Below are 14,741 nucleotides of genomic sequence, written 5' to 3' on the forward strand. Positions count from 1 at the left end.
TTCTCCCATGGTGCCTCCATTTCTTTCGTCAATCTGCGGCCACCGGTTCCCTAAGCTGCCTGTGGGGAGATGGCCTCCCCATCCTTTAGAACACACAGCTTTGCCAGCCGGGGTTAAGGTTCAATGGGGGGATCTGCAATTAAGCAAACTTCACGCCAGCATCTGGGAGCTGAGGCCATGGGTCTCAACCTGTGTGACTCAACCAGCTCCCTCCCTCTCTGGTGTTTCTCTTCAACACAGGGGATTATGTGACTAAACAAACGAGTCTGAGCTCTCAAATATGCTACAGCCATAAAGAGGTGGGTCCAGGGAACCCACCATTTGCTGTCATGCCAATTGAGTGCTTTTCATGCTGTCTGACCCCCACGTAAGAACTGTGTTCCCCACCTGCCAGAGGCCCAGCTGGGGCCGGAAGAGGGACTCCCCAACTCAGCCTTTTTTTCCCGGGAGGAAAGATGGCTGTGAGGCTCTGTATTCCACCTGTGCTACTCCTCCATCTGGGCTATGGACCCGACACTCGGTAAATGCCCAAACGATGTCTGCTGGCCAATCAGCACGAACCTGGCCACTACTGCTTCTGTGCTGGGCATAGCGAAACACTCAAGAGATGCACAGTACCGTGAGGACCTGAATATCCTTGGAAATAGTTCCCTCCCCTTTTTGGTCACAAGCCAGGAAGGGCAGCAGATCTAATTATAACCCCAGGATGAATGTCCCAACCATAATGAACCTCAGGGTCCCAGGTTCCCCATGTGCAAAAGGAAGACCCAAGAACCAAAAAGTGTCATCACAGCTTCACTGTGGGGGCAAACAGATACACAGATGCTTGAGGGCACAATAAAACTCACTGACACACATGAAAATAGTTTGTGTGTGTGTGTGTTAATTTAATCATACAAATATTCATTTATACAGTAAGGAAAAACCTCCCCATCTTCATCTCCTCCCAGGCACCATGAGGTCCCACTACAAACACCCACCCAGCTTGCTTGCTACACACCACTGTCCAGGTGGACGGGGCAGCCATGGCTGCTCCAGCATTCACCCAAGGAAATGAAGGAAAGGCAAGGCAGGGTGGGTTGGGGAAATCAGCTTGCATTTCTGAGCCCTAGCAACCCCACCATCCTCTCTTGCTGGGGCTCCGATTGAATTTGGGGATCCCATCTTGGCCACCCTCAAGCCACATAAAGCTGTCTTGGTGAGCTTCTATGATGAGCTTAAAATTAGAGACAATCCTTACTGGGGGAGAGAAGGCTGTTTCTTGTAGAAAAATACACCGAATTCAACTGCCCCCGTGGCAAAAGGGAAAAAAAGGCATGCACGCATACACACATCCACACACACCTCATTCCATGCACACGATAGGTTCTTCCCAGCCCTGAGCCCCTCTGCCTCCCTCACTGGGCCCAGGCGCCTAAGGATGCCGTCTGCCTCCTCTCAAGGGTGCCAGACACTGGTGGTCCTGCCCAGAGGCAGCCTGCCCTTTGGGGAAGAGTCCAAGAGGAGCAAAGCCTACTGTGGCTGAGAGGGTTGCTTCTACCACCACACTAGGACGGGGAAGAGAGGGGCTCCGGGCACTGCTCAGAACTCAAACCAGTGAGAGGAGACAGAATGAATGGTACTGGCAGCCCCCAGCCCCGGGGACGGGGGGGGGGGGCATGGAATCCCTGACTCCTAACACACTACTTGTGCTTGATCTGCCCTCTGCAAGGAGCTCCCCTCTCCAACGTGTACAGAAACGCTTTGCTCTTGGGAGGGGAGTCAACGTGCTTGAGACAGTCACATTGCCTTACAAGCAACAGGAGGAGCAGGATGCCTCTGGCAGAGCCGGACTCACAAATGGCGACCTACGAAAGCCCCTGCTGAACAAAGGCAGGCAGCCCCTCCTGGACAATGGGGAAGGTGCACCAGGTGCAGGGCCGACGAGGAAGCCAGGAAACCAGGGGATGTACAGCCTCCCACGATCCTGCCAGCAACAGCTGGAGATGTGCTGTTTTGAGGGCTGGGCGTGTGTGGGCTCCAGGGTGGCCATGTCCCAGGAGGTTGGCACCAACAGTAGTGGCAATCTGGGCCTAACAGGGCCCTCAGACAGAAAGTCATGGTGAGCCCCTGGCTTGAGCCAGTGATAGCCTGGGCACCCAATGGGGACTCCCCTCTGTTCTGCTCAGGAATGGGGCACTCATGTGCACTGAAAACGGCTGCTCCAGTGTGAGCCTTAGTCCTATCCCAGCCCCAGCTGCCAGACCTTCTCAGCGGGTTGGCTCCACCCTCCCCCAGCACGTTTCCAGTGCACCAAAGTGTTTCCCCCTTTGTTTTTTGAGAGGTGGGGAGGTGAAGGAGGAATTTCATACAAGCTTTTCTCCCACAATCAAGCTTTAAAAAACAACAGTCTCAGAAGAGGATGAGGAGGAACAAACAACACACATTTTTGGAACTCAGACACCCAGACAGAGACAGACAGGCAGGCAGACCCTCACCCACACCCAGGCTATATGACCCCTTGCAGCCGCTCATCACCTGGCCTCCCTGCTGGTCTCACACCCCCGAGATGGTGGAGGTGTGGGAACAGGCCGGTGACCTGGCAACCGCACCCTAGATCCACATCCCCGGCTAGCAAACCAACCAAGACTCAAGGGAAGGAGGGGGTGAGAAGAAAAGAGAAGAGGGACTTTGCATATTCTTGTATCTTTGGCAGACAGCTGTTCTAGCCTGATTCAAGCTTCCCATAGAGAGGTCCACAGCTCAACCTGCTTGCAATCCACAGGATGCTGGTGGGGCCACGTGCCCAAGCGGGCAGCCAGCCAAGCAGCGTCTGCTCCAGCTGGGCTGCCCCTCGCCCACTGCCGCCCACTAGCCAAGCATCCTGCTCAGGGTCGGGGGGATCTCATTTCATCACACTGCAGTCTCCAAAATCACAGTCAGTAACTGCGGCCCCTCCCCAGGGCCAACTTCCTGCTTGGGGCTGTATTTCCATACCTTAACAGCTCAGCCTCCACTAACAGGCTGTGAAAATACCGCAAAGGACAAGGGGCGGGAAACACAGGGAAGGGAGTTGTGTCACAACAGAGAAGCCTGGACACCTTTCCACCTGCCCGCTGCACACTTGCTGGTGAGCTGCACCAACACCCATGTGCGAGCACGTGGCACACGCATGTTACGCAGCCCAGAGGCACTGTTCCCAGAGTGAATGGGGAGCCGCTGTGTATGAAGAATCCAAAAGAGCAGTAAGCGTGATGGCATTCCTCTCTGCCAAGAGAAACACGGAAGAAAAGCAATCTGAGTTGTCGTAAGTGTGTGCAGAAGGACACCTCTCGGCCTCAGAAACTTCCATGTTGCCCAAGATCTGTCTTCAAGGCTTCCTCTGCTGGCCACACAGGGAAGTTGGGTCTTCAGAGAGGTTCTGATGGTAGCAAGCCACAGGGGTTGACAGATACAAATGTCCAAGGTGTAAATCAACAGAAGATTAAAGAGAAAAGGAGGAAAAGGGTGATAACTCATTGGCTGATGCCATTACAGACAAATGGGGTCCGAGACTGCTGGAGCCGGGCAGCACGTGCTGCCCTCCTGCAGCATGGGCCTGCAGGGTCTCCCAACATGACACACCAGCTGGCAACCTGAATCGCCTCCAGAGCAAGCAGCTATTCTAGAAAGGGTATGTTATCCCTTATCGAAAGAAAAAAAAACAAAGTGGGGAAAGGGGAAAAAATTAACATGTGCTCAAAACTACAACCTGTCTGTAGGCAAAATAATTTTTGTTTAAAAAGATGGCTTTTTTCCCCCATTTGAAACTTTTTTTTCCTTCCCGAGTGACCTAATGACTTGTTAGACTGACGCCTAATACACAAAACCCAAGGCGGCTGCATGGGTTTCTTCTTAGTAGCCTCAACACCATTCCGCGATTCAGCACTCACACATGCATACTGAGTTTACTCAAAACTAGTCTGTTCTGCTTCTTCTTCTTCTTCCAGGATGGGGGGACGGTCAGAGCCAGGGGTCCATGCGGTGTGGTCTGCAATCCAGAGGAACCCCCTGCCCTCCCCCCCCACCCCAAAGTCAGGCCTTCTGTCTTTTGTTAATTTTTCTTCTTGCCGATGCCCGTTTAAGACTGGCCGAAGGGGTAAGGCCCGTGGAGCCCCTGGAAGAGAGTGAACACAGTCAGTGATGGTAAACAAAGCAGGTACAACTTGACAATCAAACCAAGTAGAAGAAGAATCTATGGTCCCCAGTGAGCCAGAAGGAAGCCCCGCGGCACAGACAAAGCCCGAGGGTTGTCCTTGCCATGCGAAACCTTAAGAGGCCAACTCTCAGCACTGCCAGTTGCTAAGCAGTCCTACTCCATCACGCCATCCCGACAGAGGGAAGGCAGTGGAGGGGGCCAGTCCTCATCTTTCAACAGCTGCATCAGCACCAACTTTGCCTTCCTGCTGGACAGCAAGTTCTCAACCTCTCTGCTAAAAATCCCCATCCACCATTTTCTGTACCTTAAACCTCAGACGTAGGCTACTTCTGGTTAATGACCCTTAGACCAACAATAAGACTGCCGCAGAAACTGGAACTGTCATTGGGCACCTAGATAACAGGCATGGTACTCAGAGCTTTGCATACATTGTCTTTAAACCTCACCCCACAGGGGCGCCTGGGTGGCTCAGTGGGTCAAAGTCTCTGCCTTCAGCTCAGGTCATGATCTCAGGGTCCTGGGATCAAGCTCGCATTGGGCTCTCTGCTCAGCAGAAAGCCTGCTTCCCTTCCTCTCTCTCTCTCTGCCTGCTTCTCTGCCTAGCTTTAATCCTGTCAAATAAATAAATAAATAAATAAAGATCTTTAAAAACAAACAAACAAAAAAAACCCTCACCCTATAGCCGGGTAAGGATTCCCACACTCCTTTATTATTATTATTTTTAAAGATTTTATTTATTTATTTGACAGAGAGAGATCACAAGTAGGCAGAGAGGCAGGCAGAGAGAGAGTGGGAAGCAGGCTCCTGCTGAGCAGAGAGCCCAACTCGGGATCCTGAAATCATGACCTGAGCCAAAGGCAGAGGCTCAACCCACTGAGCCACCCAGGTGCCCCTCGCACACTCATTTAATTCATGTCCATCTCACCGCAGAGACTAAAAGACCGGCTCCGAGTCACATGGGTAGGAAAAGGCAGAGGCAAGGTTCAAACCCAAGTCTGATTTTTCAAATAGCAACAATCGCGCCTCGGATAAACCTCATTGGCTACGATGCTGCCACTGCACAAAGCTTCAAGTCTGATTTTTGTTCTCCCACATTGCCTCTCCCCTGTCACATGATAATAAGGTTTATTTTCAATTCTCAAAGGTATTTTCGGAGCCACTTGTCTGGGTGGAAAAGGCTTCATGGTCTCATTTCTCCCTTATGTTCAGCATGAGATTGCCAAGACCAAACAACAGTGGCATGAACTTTCTGGAGAATGACCTGTGTCTCCATGCAAGCCACCCTGCTTTAGGAGTGTGCTCTTTGGAAAGACCCAGCCAATGCCAGCACCTAGGAGGCCAGAAGTTAACAGGTGACCAGCCTCCCTAATGTCCTAAACCCTAAAGTGGCTTACAAGCAGCGGGGCCCTTGACCAAAGGGACCAAACGGGTACCAAGAGCAGGTGTCTCAACCGTAACCATGATAAATGACCTGAGGGAATTTGCTGATGCTTGAAAACTACCTTAAGAATCCTGAATCTAGGGGCGCCTAGTTGGCTCAGTGGGTTAAAGCCTCTGCTTTTGGCTCAGATCATGATCCCAGGGTTCTGGGATCGGCCCCGCATCAGGCTCTCTGCTCAGCGGGGAGCCTGCTTTCTTTCCTCTCTCTCTGCCTGCCTCTCTGCCTACTTATGATCTCTGTCAAATAAATTAAAAAAAATTTTTATTTAAAAAAAAAAAGAATCCTGAATTTAGGGGTGCCTGCGTGGCTCAGTGGGTTAAAGCCTCTGCCTTCAGCTCAGGTCATGATCCCAGCATCCTGGGATCAAGCCCCACATTGAGCCCCACATCAGGTTCTCTGCTCGGCAGGGAGCCTGCTTCCTCACCTCTCTCTGCCTGCTTGTGATCTCTGTCAAATAAATAAAATCTTAAAAACAACAACAAAAAAGGAATCCCAAATCTAGGCATAATTAGAATAAGAAGGTACAAGAATGACGGAGATAAAATTTCCCACCATTAGCTTGATGGGATGCAGGCAGTCAGAATTTGTCTTTAAAAAAAAAAAAGATTTCTTTGTGGAGGGAAAATAGTGCTTGGCTGCAGGATAGCCAGTGATTAGAATCTTTTTCAGTATGACTTTGTTTTGTTTGCCTCCATCTTCCCAGCATCTAGCATGATGCCTGGCCCAACAGGCACCCAATAAACATTTGTTGAATTAATAACTAAAAGAGGACAGGTGTTTCCCAGCCTACTACCTGGAGTGTCAGACATCTCCGAGTCACAGGAATATTGGCCCTTCCAAAATCAAGTTTTGAGATACCTGCTTAGGCCTGGGGACACAAGTATCTGGGGGTCATGCCACCATCTGGTCACAGGCTCCAGGGTCCCGGGTCTCAGGGGGAGGCGGGACTCTGGCGGTGGTCAGGCTAGAGATTCAAGACCCTCCTGTTCCCACTGCAGCAGAATATAGTTGGAGCAGAACTGAGAGGTGATCTGGGTTCTATTCCCAGCTCTGCACCAGCTCACCAAGTGACCTTGGATAAGGTCCCTTTCCCTAAGAGGAGCTCAGGTTCCACTCTAAGTCTTCCCAAGATTTAAAGTTCTAGGAGTCAGGGGCACCTTGGTGGCTCAGTTGTTAAACATCTGCCTTTGTCTTAGGTCATGATCCCTGGGTCCTGGGATCGAGCCCCGCATCAGGCTCCCTGCTTCTCCCTCTCCCACTTCCCCCTGCTTATGTTCCCTCTCTCACTGTATCCCTGTAAAATAAATAAATAAAATATTAAAAAAATAAATAAAAAAGTCCTAGGAGTCAATACAGTGCATGGCTCAGAAGGCTGAAAAACAGGCCTCCAAGAAAGCATAGCCCCTCTTTTGGTCATGCTTAGGCCAGAGGTCAAATCTGCTAAGAATAGGGATCATGAGATTAGATTAAAGTTTCTGTGGAGTTTTCAGGGGAAGACACTGAAATCGCTTTTGATTTTTTTCCTCCCCCAGATCAAGCCTCAAAAGACCAGAAGTATGTTCCTATCTGCTTGGTGGTTATCATCAAAGAAATCCCGACCATGCAAATCTGGAGGAGGAGCAGGCCAGGGTGAATGGAGCATCAACAACATGCCAGGTGCTGCTGGGGCACTTTAACCTATTCTTTCTAATTCTCAAAAAGATCCATTGAGACAAGCCAATATCTCCAAACTCAGAGAGGGAACCCACTCAAGGGCACAGAACTGGTAAGAGCAGTGGTGTTTAAAATGGCCCAGTGTCTGCCAGTCCCCAAGCGAACTACGCCTCTAGCAAACAGGCTAAGACTGGAATTATCTCAGCGGCCATGTACCACCCGATCAACAAGGATGGGCTTGGGGAGTGAAGAGCTCTCTGTCTCCATTCTGTAGGGCCTGGTCGAAGGTTACATGCACCAGAAATAGAAAGTGTAGAAGCTTAAAACAAACTGCGCTCAGTAGTTCCCAGCACTTGTTCATTCAGCACAATCCAAGGAAAGCAATAAAGGCCTAGAATTCCCACAAGAGTTGGAACCAATACTATGCTCAAAGGTCTCTGTGCAGGAAAAAAATGCAGAGACAAAAGAAAACCCCCCCAAAAAAATAGCATTTGTTTTCTATGAAGTATTTCCCCCTTAAATTTAACTGTTTTCCAGACCAAAGTTCCCTACACTTCATGTGGGCCTTTATAATGCTAGTAACAGCCTTATGACTTGTCTGGAGTGCTTGAGAAGGGAGTTCATGACTTTGCCAAGGAGCTGTTGCACATTTCCATTTTACGGTAAATAAAAGGGGTCCTCTGCAACTGGTGGAGAGAGGAACAAAGACATGTGAGCATTTTCAGATTTCCATGTAAGTGCTCTGGCCCTTGGACATTCAGTGAGGTATGTAACTAGCTCAGATTATGGATTTTTGATCCTCTAACTTAGTGGCTGAGGTTCTGTGCCTTTTGAGGGGGAAAATGCTACCTAAATCCCTTTCACCCAGAGAATGGCATATTGGAAGTTTTTGATGTTCTACTGGTGCAGAAAGGTAGCTTGAGAACAAACTCTATTCCCAACCACCCACCCAGCCAAATTAACTACCATCACTTTGAGGAAGGGAGAGGGAGCCAATTCTATTTCAAAACAACTTTATCATCTAGACTCCCCACATGCAGGATTATAGGTGTTACAATGGATCACAGAACACAGGCAATGCAATACCAGCTGTGGAGGAAAAGCCTGGCAGAGATTCCAAGAACAGCCTGTCCAGGGTGTCCTATGGCAGGAGGCCAAGCAGGAAGTGCCTTTCCTAACAGTGGGATGGAGGTATACTGGACATGGGAGGCCCATCCATATTTCAGGTTCCACTGGAGTTCCAAGACCCAGTGTAACAGGTTCTGGTGGCTGAAGTCTCCAACCCCAGCCTAAAAGCAGGATTTGGCAATAATGTCTATTCTCTTCTGGGGCCTAGCAACTCTTCAAGCTCTATCCACAGGAGAAGTAAAGGTCAATTATTTTAACTAACTTGGTATCACATGACACCTCTCCTAAAACAGCTGTGCCTCTTCTAATAAGGAAAACAGGGATAGAGGCATCAGGTGGTAGTTTCCGCAGAGCCTTGGCTTAAGCTGACTCGAGTGAAAATGGAGGCCAGAGGCATGACTGCAAATCTCAGGAGTCTGAGGCAGAAGGCTGCCCTTCTCTCTGTGAGGAATCACTTCTCAGCACCTAGGGACTGGCAGCAAGGCTGGCTTTATCCATGCTAATAGAGGGTATGAATAATCAAACCCTGAAAAGAAGTCCTGTATCTGACTCCGGGTCTAAAGGCCAGTTTCCCAGCGCCTACCTGAGCTGCATAGTTTTCAAAGCTTTCAAAGGCTGCATCTGCTAGGGGACAAGAAAGTGTTCCTGACAAAGGAGAGACAGCCTTTAGGTCCACGGGGACTGAGGTGTTGCCCGTGTGCTCGGTCTTCCCTAAGCTTTTCACTCAATGGCTGTCATAGTGGTGAGCCCTGGGACCCAAGTTCTACTTGGCTACATGGCAGGCAAGTCCTCTCTTAGAGCACGGAAATGCCAAACCCACCAGCTAATACAGAGATGCCTCTCCATTCTTGGTGTCTGGGAAAAGGACCTTGGCCTCAAGCCGGCCGAATCATCACAGTAGTTGGGCCAGGTCCTGAGCTGCACTTCCACAATGGAGAAACAACTGAGAGCCATCATTTGGCTAATATTCTCAAATATTTTAAAATACTTTTAGAAGACAACATTTATAGACATAAAGCATAAGTTCAGTCCCATTCACCACAACCTCCTAGAAAGACAACTTAAGATCTAGTACTTGTGATTCTGTTCTCAAGCAAACCTAAAAATAATCTTGCTCTGATTTTTCACAACAGTATAGTTGACCCTGGGGACCAGCAGAGTCACTCCCAGCCAGTGATCTGGTTATCACTGATCTTATGTGAGTGCGCACTTGCAACAGTTCTCTTAAAATTAAAGAGAAATCACAGTAACTTTTCCAAAAGACTATTAAAACTGTCACTCAGAGAAAACACTCACTGTAGGCTAAAGTGTTTTTAAAAAGACAGGACACTAGTTCGGTTTTGGCTGGAATATTTTTTTAAAGTTCCTCCATCAGTTTTCAATGGCAGGACACACAGGGCTACCAGGAGAGCAAGCTGCCCTTGAAGAGGGTTTGGAAGCTGCTTCTGCCGATTCTTGATGCCTTGCGTCCAGTAAGCCGCAAGTGTCAGTAACACGAACGAGTGGATGACAGTGAACGACTCTGTCCTGGTGTTTATTAACATTTAACTGTTTGTAATTTAATTTAAATGTTTATTAACATTTTAACTGTTTATCTGTTTATTAACATTTAACGTTCCAGGGTGGGAGGGAGGCTGAAAAGCCTATTGAAACAAGGGTGTCTTACAAGGGCTTTTGGGGCTATGCTTTTTCTATCTGAAAGCTAGTTGTTTAGATAAAGCACCACAACATGGAGACTTTCATATATCTGTGTTTATTTTGCTCTTCTTTGTGATTTAAATAAATAAAAGGGCTCACACATGTTAACAGAAAGACAGGCAGGTATGCGGCAGGGCAAGCGAAGTAACACGCTCTCCGTGTATACTGATGGCATCATCAGATACCACCACTGGGCCCTCTCCTCCTCACTTTCTGTGCCAGTCCTGAACAGCACTGCATCTGCCTAGTGCTGCTTTTGTACCACTACATACACTGAATGCAAACACAGAAGAATACAGGGTTTTGTACTTAGTTCTGTCCTAGTCCTGTACTGCAAACACAGTGTGGGGGGCCCTGCTCACACAGCTGGCTCCACTGACCCAGCCCTCAACAATCCTGTTAGTTTCTCATTAATGAGAAGTCCCATCAGGTCTCTACCAGAGTCACCAGCAGGGTGATGAGGGCTGTCTCAAGAATATTCAAACTGTGACCTTTCCCTCCACAGCTGCTGACCGCTCAAGGCACTTCCAACTCGAAGAGCAGGGCCATGTGAGTGGGACAAGAACTGTAGCAGACGCTTTAACGTTGGTGTTCGAGCCCCTCATGGGACAGTCCTCAAAAATTTCAAAGACATATTTTATGCACTGGCTAAGGATGGGTATGAGACTCAGCCAAAGGAAAGAAAAGAAACCTATTTTTATGCACGAGGGCAAATCACAGGGCAGGTCCGTTCACAGTCTTCTTTCTGTCTGTGCCAAAACTGCTCCAAAGCTTGACTCAGTCATAAAGTGTATGAATTTATTTTCAAAAAAAGACCCGCAAAACCGCTTTTTATACTTACCTCTGTAACAGTTTTTCTCTCTTGCTCTTAACTAACTTCTACAGTCCTACTGGGGACTTTGTCATCTGTCCATTCATCCTCCCTCTACCCATTCATCCAATCCTTCATCATGCGGCCCTCATCCTCCCTCCATCACCCATCTTTCCATCCTCCTTCCAGTCTTCCTCCCATCCATCCAGAGCTCCCCACCGCCAAAGGCAACTCCCAGAGCATTCACCTACCCTGTGGCAAATGAAGAATATCACCATAAAGAATAAAACATGAACATCACTGTGAATGAAAATTGATTATTTAAAGGAGGATACTGGGGACGCCTGGGTGGCTCAGTTGGTTGGACGACTGCCTTCGGCTCAGGTCATGATCCCGGAGTCCTGGGATCGAGTCCCGCATCGGGCTCCCAGCTGCATTGGGGAGTCTGCTTCTCCCTCTGACCTTCTCCTCGCTCATGTTCTCTCTCACTGTCTCTCTCTCTCAAATAAATAAATAAAATCTTTAAAAAAAAATAATAATAATAAAGGAGGATACTGGCGCTGGGTTGGACTTCCCCTTTCAGTAAAGACTTCAGAAAAAGTTATCTGCAATTTGGAATTCTAGCTCCCAAATCCCATGGGTGAGCAAGCGTGCTAGAATCCAGGTGGGAGGCAGGCACACAGAGCTCTCTCAAGGCCATCCCTCATGGGAGAGATGCTCCTAAAAATTAAGAAAGACCTGGTAAGTGCCTCCCTGGGAAGGCTACCCCAACAGGAGAGCAGCTTATCCAAGCTCCTAGCCCTGTCATCACTGATGCAGGCTGACTCTGAGGGTTCTGCTGAAGCACTGGGTGAGGCTGTTGGTCCCATTTCCTCTTAGAATGTCCATGTGAACTCCTGTAACCTTCCATCAATTACCCCTTCCTTACAAGCTACTGTGTTCTCTCTCCTCTCTTACAATTATTCACAAAATCACCCCTGCCCACTCCCCCCCGCCCAATGTCTTGCTGATTAAGGCAGGAGAATAAATGGGACTCTCCTTGGTCTCATATTTGCCTTCCTCTTGCCCTGCTGAAGAGCATTGTTGTCACTCTGCTTCCTTCCACCTTAAACACTGGCTCTCCTTTGCTTGGCTTTCAAAGGTCTTCCTTCAAAATTCACTCCACCCCTTTAAGCACACTGCACTCCATGGCCAGGCTGGCCAGTGTCCCGTGAACACACCCTGCCTGTGGATGCCTCTGGGCCTTCCTACATGTGGGTTATTCTTCCCTCCAATTCAGTTTGAATCTATCATCTGCCAAGGTACCACTGCCTTCTCTGTCCAAATTCATACGAACACTTACTTAAAAGTCAACTGGAACTCAACAAACTCCTTTACTGGCTGTTAGTCTTTCCTATGAGCTAGTCACATGTACGTGTCAGACAGGAAATTCTTTGAAGATAACATTAGCATGGGTCGAGCACCTAGAAGGCCTCACTTATTAACTCAATAATATCAAAGCTATCTCTGTATAAGGCAGAGTTTAAACTGGCCTTTGGGCAATGAAATCACTGCAAAAAGCCAAGACACGCAAACTTGCAAGCGGACGTGTCTGCAGCTTTGGAAAATGTCTCCCTTGCAGCTGAGCTCTAAGGAAGCCCACATTTCTGTCCTGAGGTCCAACAGCTCCCAGCTCATAACCTTGCGTTCCACACCTGTCCTGCCTGAACCCAGCTAGAGCAGACTTAGCTGAGAGCATCTATAAAATTCTCACACTTCTGCATTTCACTTATCTGTTTGAACCTGTAATTTCACTAGTTCGACTTTGAAAACTTCCATTAGAAATTAAAATGTGAAATTCAGAGCCTAGGAAAGAAAATACACCCTTACTAAACAAAATAAAATATTCTGGCAATCTTGGGAACACTGGCCTGGGTTTCAGCTACAGGACTGCAAAGAGTTAGACCAGTCTAAAACAATGCTCAGAGCCCCAAAGCAAATAAAATGGAGCTGAACAGCTTTGAAGCTGTTGAGGTACAAAAGGGAGAGTTCCTGGAGATACTTTTTATTCTCAGTCAGACAGTAATGTTACAAACAACAAAAGACATTTTCTAAGGCTCATAGTGTTTGCTTAATTTATTTTTAAAATGCACACATGACCCATGCCAATGCAAACACCAGCAAAGCTGGGAGGACTTTCCTCCCAGAGAGTCATGGTAGTATCATTAAACCAGAGTTTCCTGACAATCCCCTTCTGGTACAGAACGTTCTAATCGGCCAGCAAATGGGGCAGGTTCCTCTGTTCTGCACTGCTTCCTCCTGGTCACAAATTCTTCTGGAGCTCCTAAAGATGAATGAGAAAGTCTCTACAACCTGACAAAAAGTGTATAAACCTCAGGGAACAACCGGCAGACTTTGCTTCTGCCAGCAAACCTCATCTGAATGTGGCCTAGAAGAACATTAGACTCACACTGGGTTTCTGGGTTCCAGTCCATGCTCTACCCCTAATTTGCAATGTGAATGTGAACAAGTCACTTACAACTTCCATATTATTTTGTCAGATGAAGACTATAACAACAGAAGTCATGAGACGGTTATGAACTGAGAAAAGGCACAGTAAATGTGCTTTGAGTAACATAAAGTGGTTTACATGCTGGACAGACAGTATTAAGCCCAGTCCAGTCTTTGGACCTCTCTGTACCTAGGTCAATGGCTCACAAATAGGGAGATTTTGTCACCTCCCTGCCCAGGGGACAGTTGACAGCGTCTGGAGATATTTTTAGTTGTTACACTTGGGCTTGGAGAGGTACAATGCCACATACTGGGTAAAGGCCAGGATACTGCTACACATCTTATGATGCCTTTAGACACCCCCACTCCCTGCCTCAAGACACACCTGGCCTAGTGTGAATAGTCTTAGTACTCTGGCTGAGAAACCCTGCTCTACACTCATCACTTAGTGAACTGCAGCCAGTCTCACAGCATTAGATACAATCCGTGTCACAATTCCGCAATTTATATCTCCACCCAGACCTCTCTCCTGAACTCTATATGCAACTTGGAGTACAACAGCGCACTTGATATCTCCATCTGGATATTTAAAGAAATACCCAGTGTGTCCCCAAAATGGAACTCCTGCCCTCTCCCCACTTTTTTTTTTTTTTTAAATATTTTATTTATTTGACAGAGAGTTAGAGAGAGAGCACAAGTAAGCAGAGCGTCAGGGAGAGGGGGAGAGAGAGAAGCAGGCTCTCTGCTGAGCAGGGAGCCTGATGTGGGGCTCGATCCCAGGACCCTGGAATCATGACCCGAGCCGAAGGCAGCTTAACCAACTGAGCCACCTGGGCGCCCCTTTATTTATTTTTTTAAGATTTTGTCTGAGATAGAGAGCAAAGAGAAAGAGGAAGAAACAGACTCCCTGCTGAGAGTATAGAGTCCTGCGTGGGGCTGGATTCCAGGCTGAGATCATGACCTGAGGCAAAGGCAGGTGCTCAAACAACTGAGCCACCCAGGTGCTCCCTCTCCCCACTTCTACCATAGCTTTTTCCTCTCCATTGACGATGGCAATTCCATCATTGTAGTTGATCAGGCCAAAAACCTTGGTGTCAACTTCACTCCATTCTCACATCCCGCTTCCAAAGGTAGGGGCTTTATTGATTACCTCTCTGCTCAAAAGCCTTCAATAGTTTCCTCTGCCCTTGCAGCAAAAGTCCAAAGATTTAGAAGGGCCCACAAGGCCCTCCATGATCTGGTTTCCATCTTCTAACTTCATCTTTCTCTACTCTCCTCCTCCTTCACTCTGTTCCTTAAACAAACCAGGTAAACCTCAACCTCAGGGTTTGTAATGGCTGTCC

General features: G+C 48.2%; 1 protein-coding gene and 1 pseudogene across 2 annotated transcripts in view; both read right to left on the minus strand.

Moving 5' to 3' along the window:
• Positions 1-3,921: 3,921 nt before the first annotated feature.
• The window catches only part of ILRUN (inflammation and lipid regulator with UBA-like and NBR1-like domains), a 91,953-nt gene continuing 81,133 nt past the window's right edge, over positions 3,922-14,741 (minus strand). For both annotated transcript variants that reach the window (XM_059400064.1, XM_059400063.1), the window contains one exon: positions 3,922-4,135. In XM_059400064.1, coding sequence (XP_059256047.1) covers positions 4,100-4,135 — 36 coding nt within the window. In that variant the 3' untranslated portion in view covers positions 3,922-4,099. The remainder of the gene's footprint in view (positions 4,136-14,741) is intronic.
• On the minus strand, positions 5,169-5,245 carry LOC132018798 (U4 spliceosomal RNA; annotated as a pseudogene).

The sequence above is a fragment of the Mustela nigripes genome, chromosome 5, assembly GCF_022355385.1.
Source record: "Mustela nigripes isolate SB6536 chromosome 5, MUSNIG.SB6536, whole genome shotgun sequence".
In the NCBI taxonomy this organism is placed as follows: Eukaryota; Metazoa; Chordata; class Mammalia; order Carnivora; family Mustelidae; genus Mustela; species Mustela nigripes.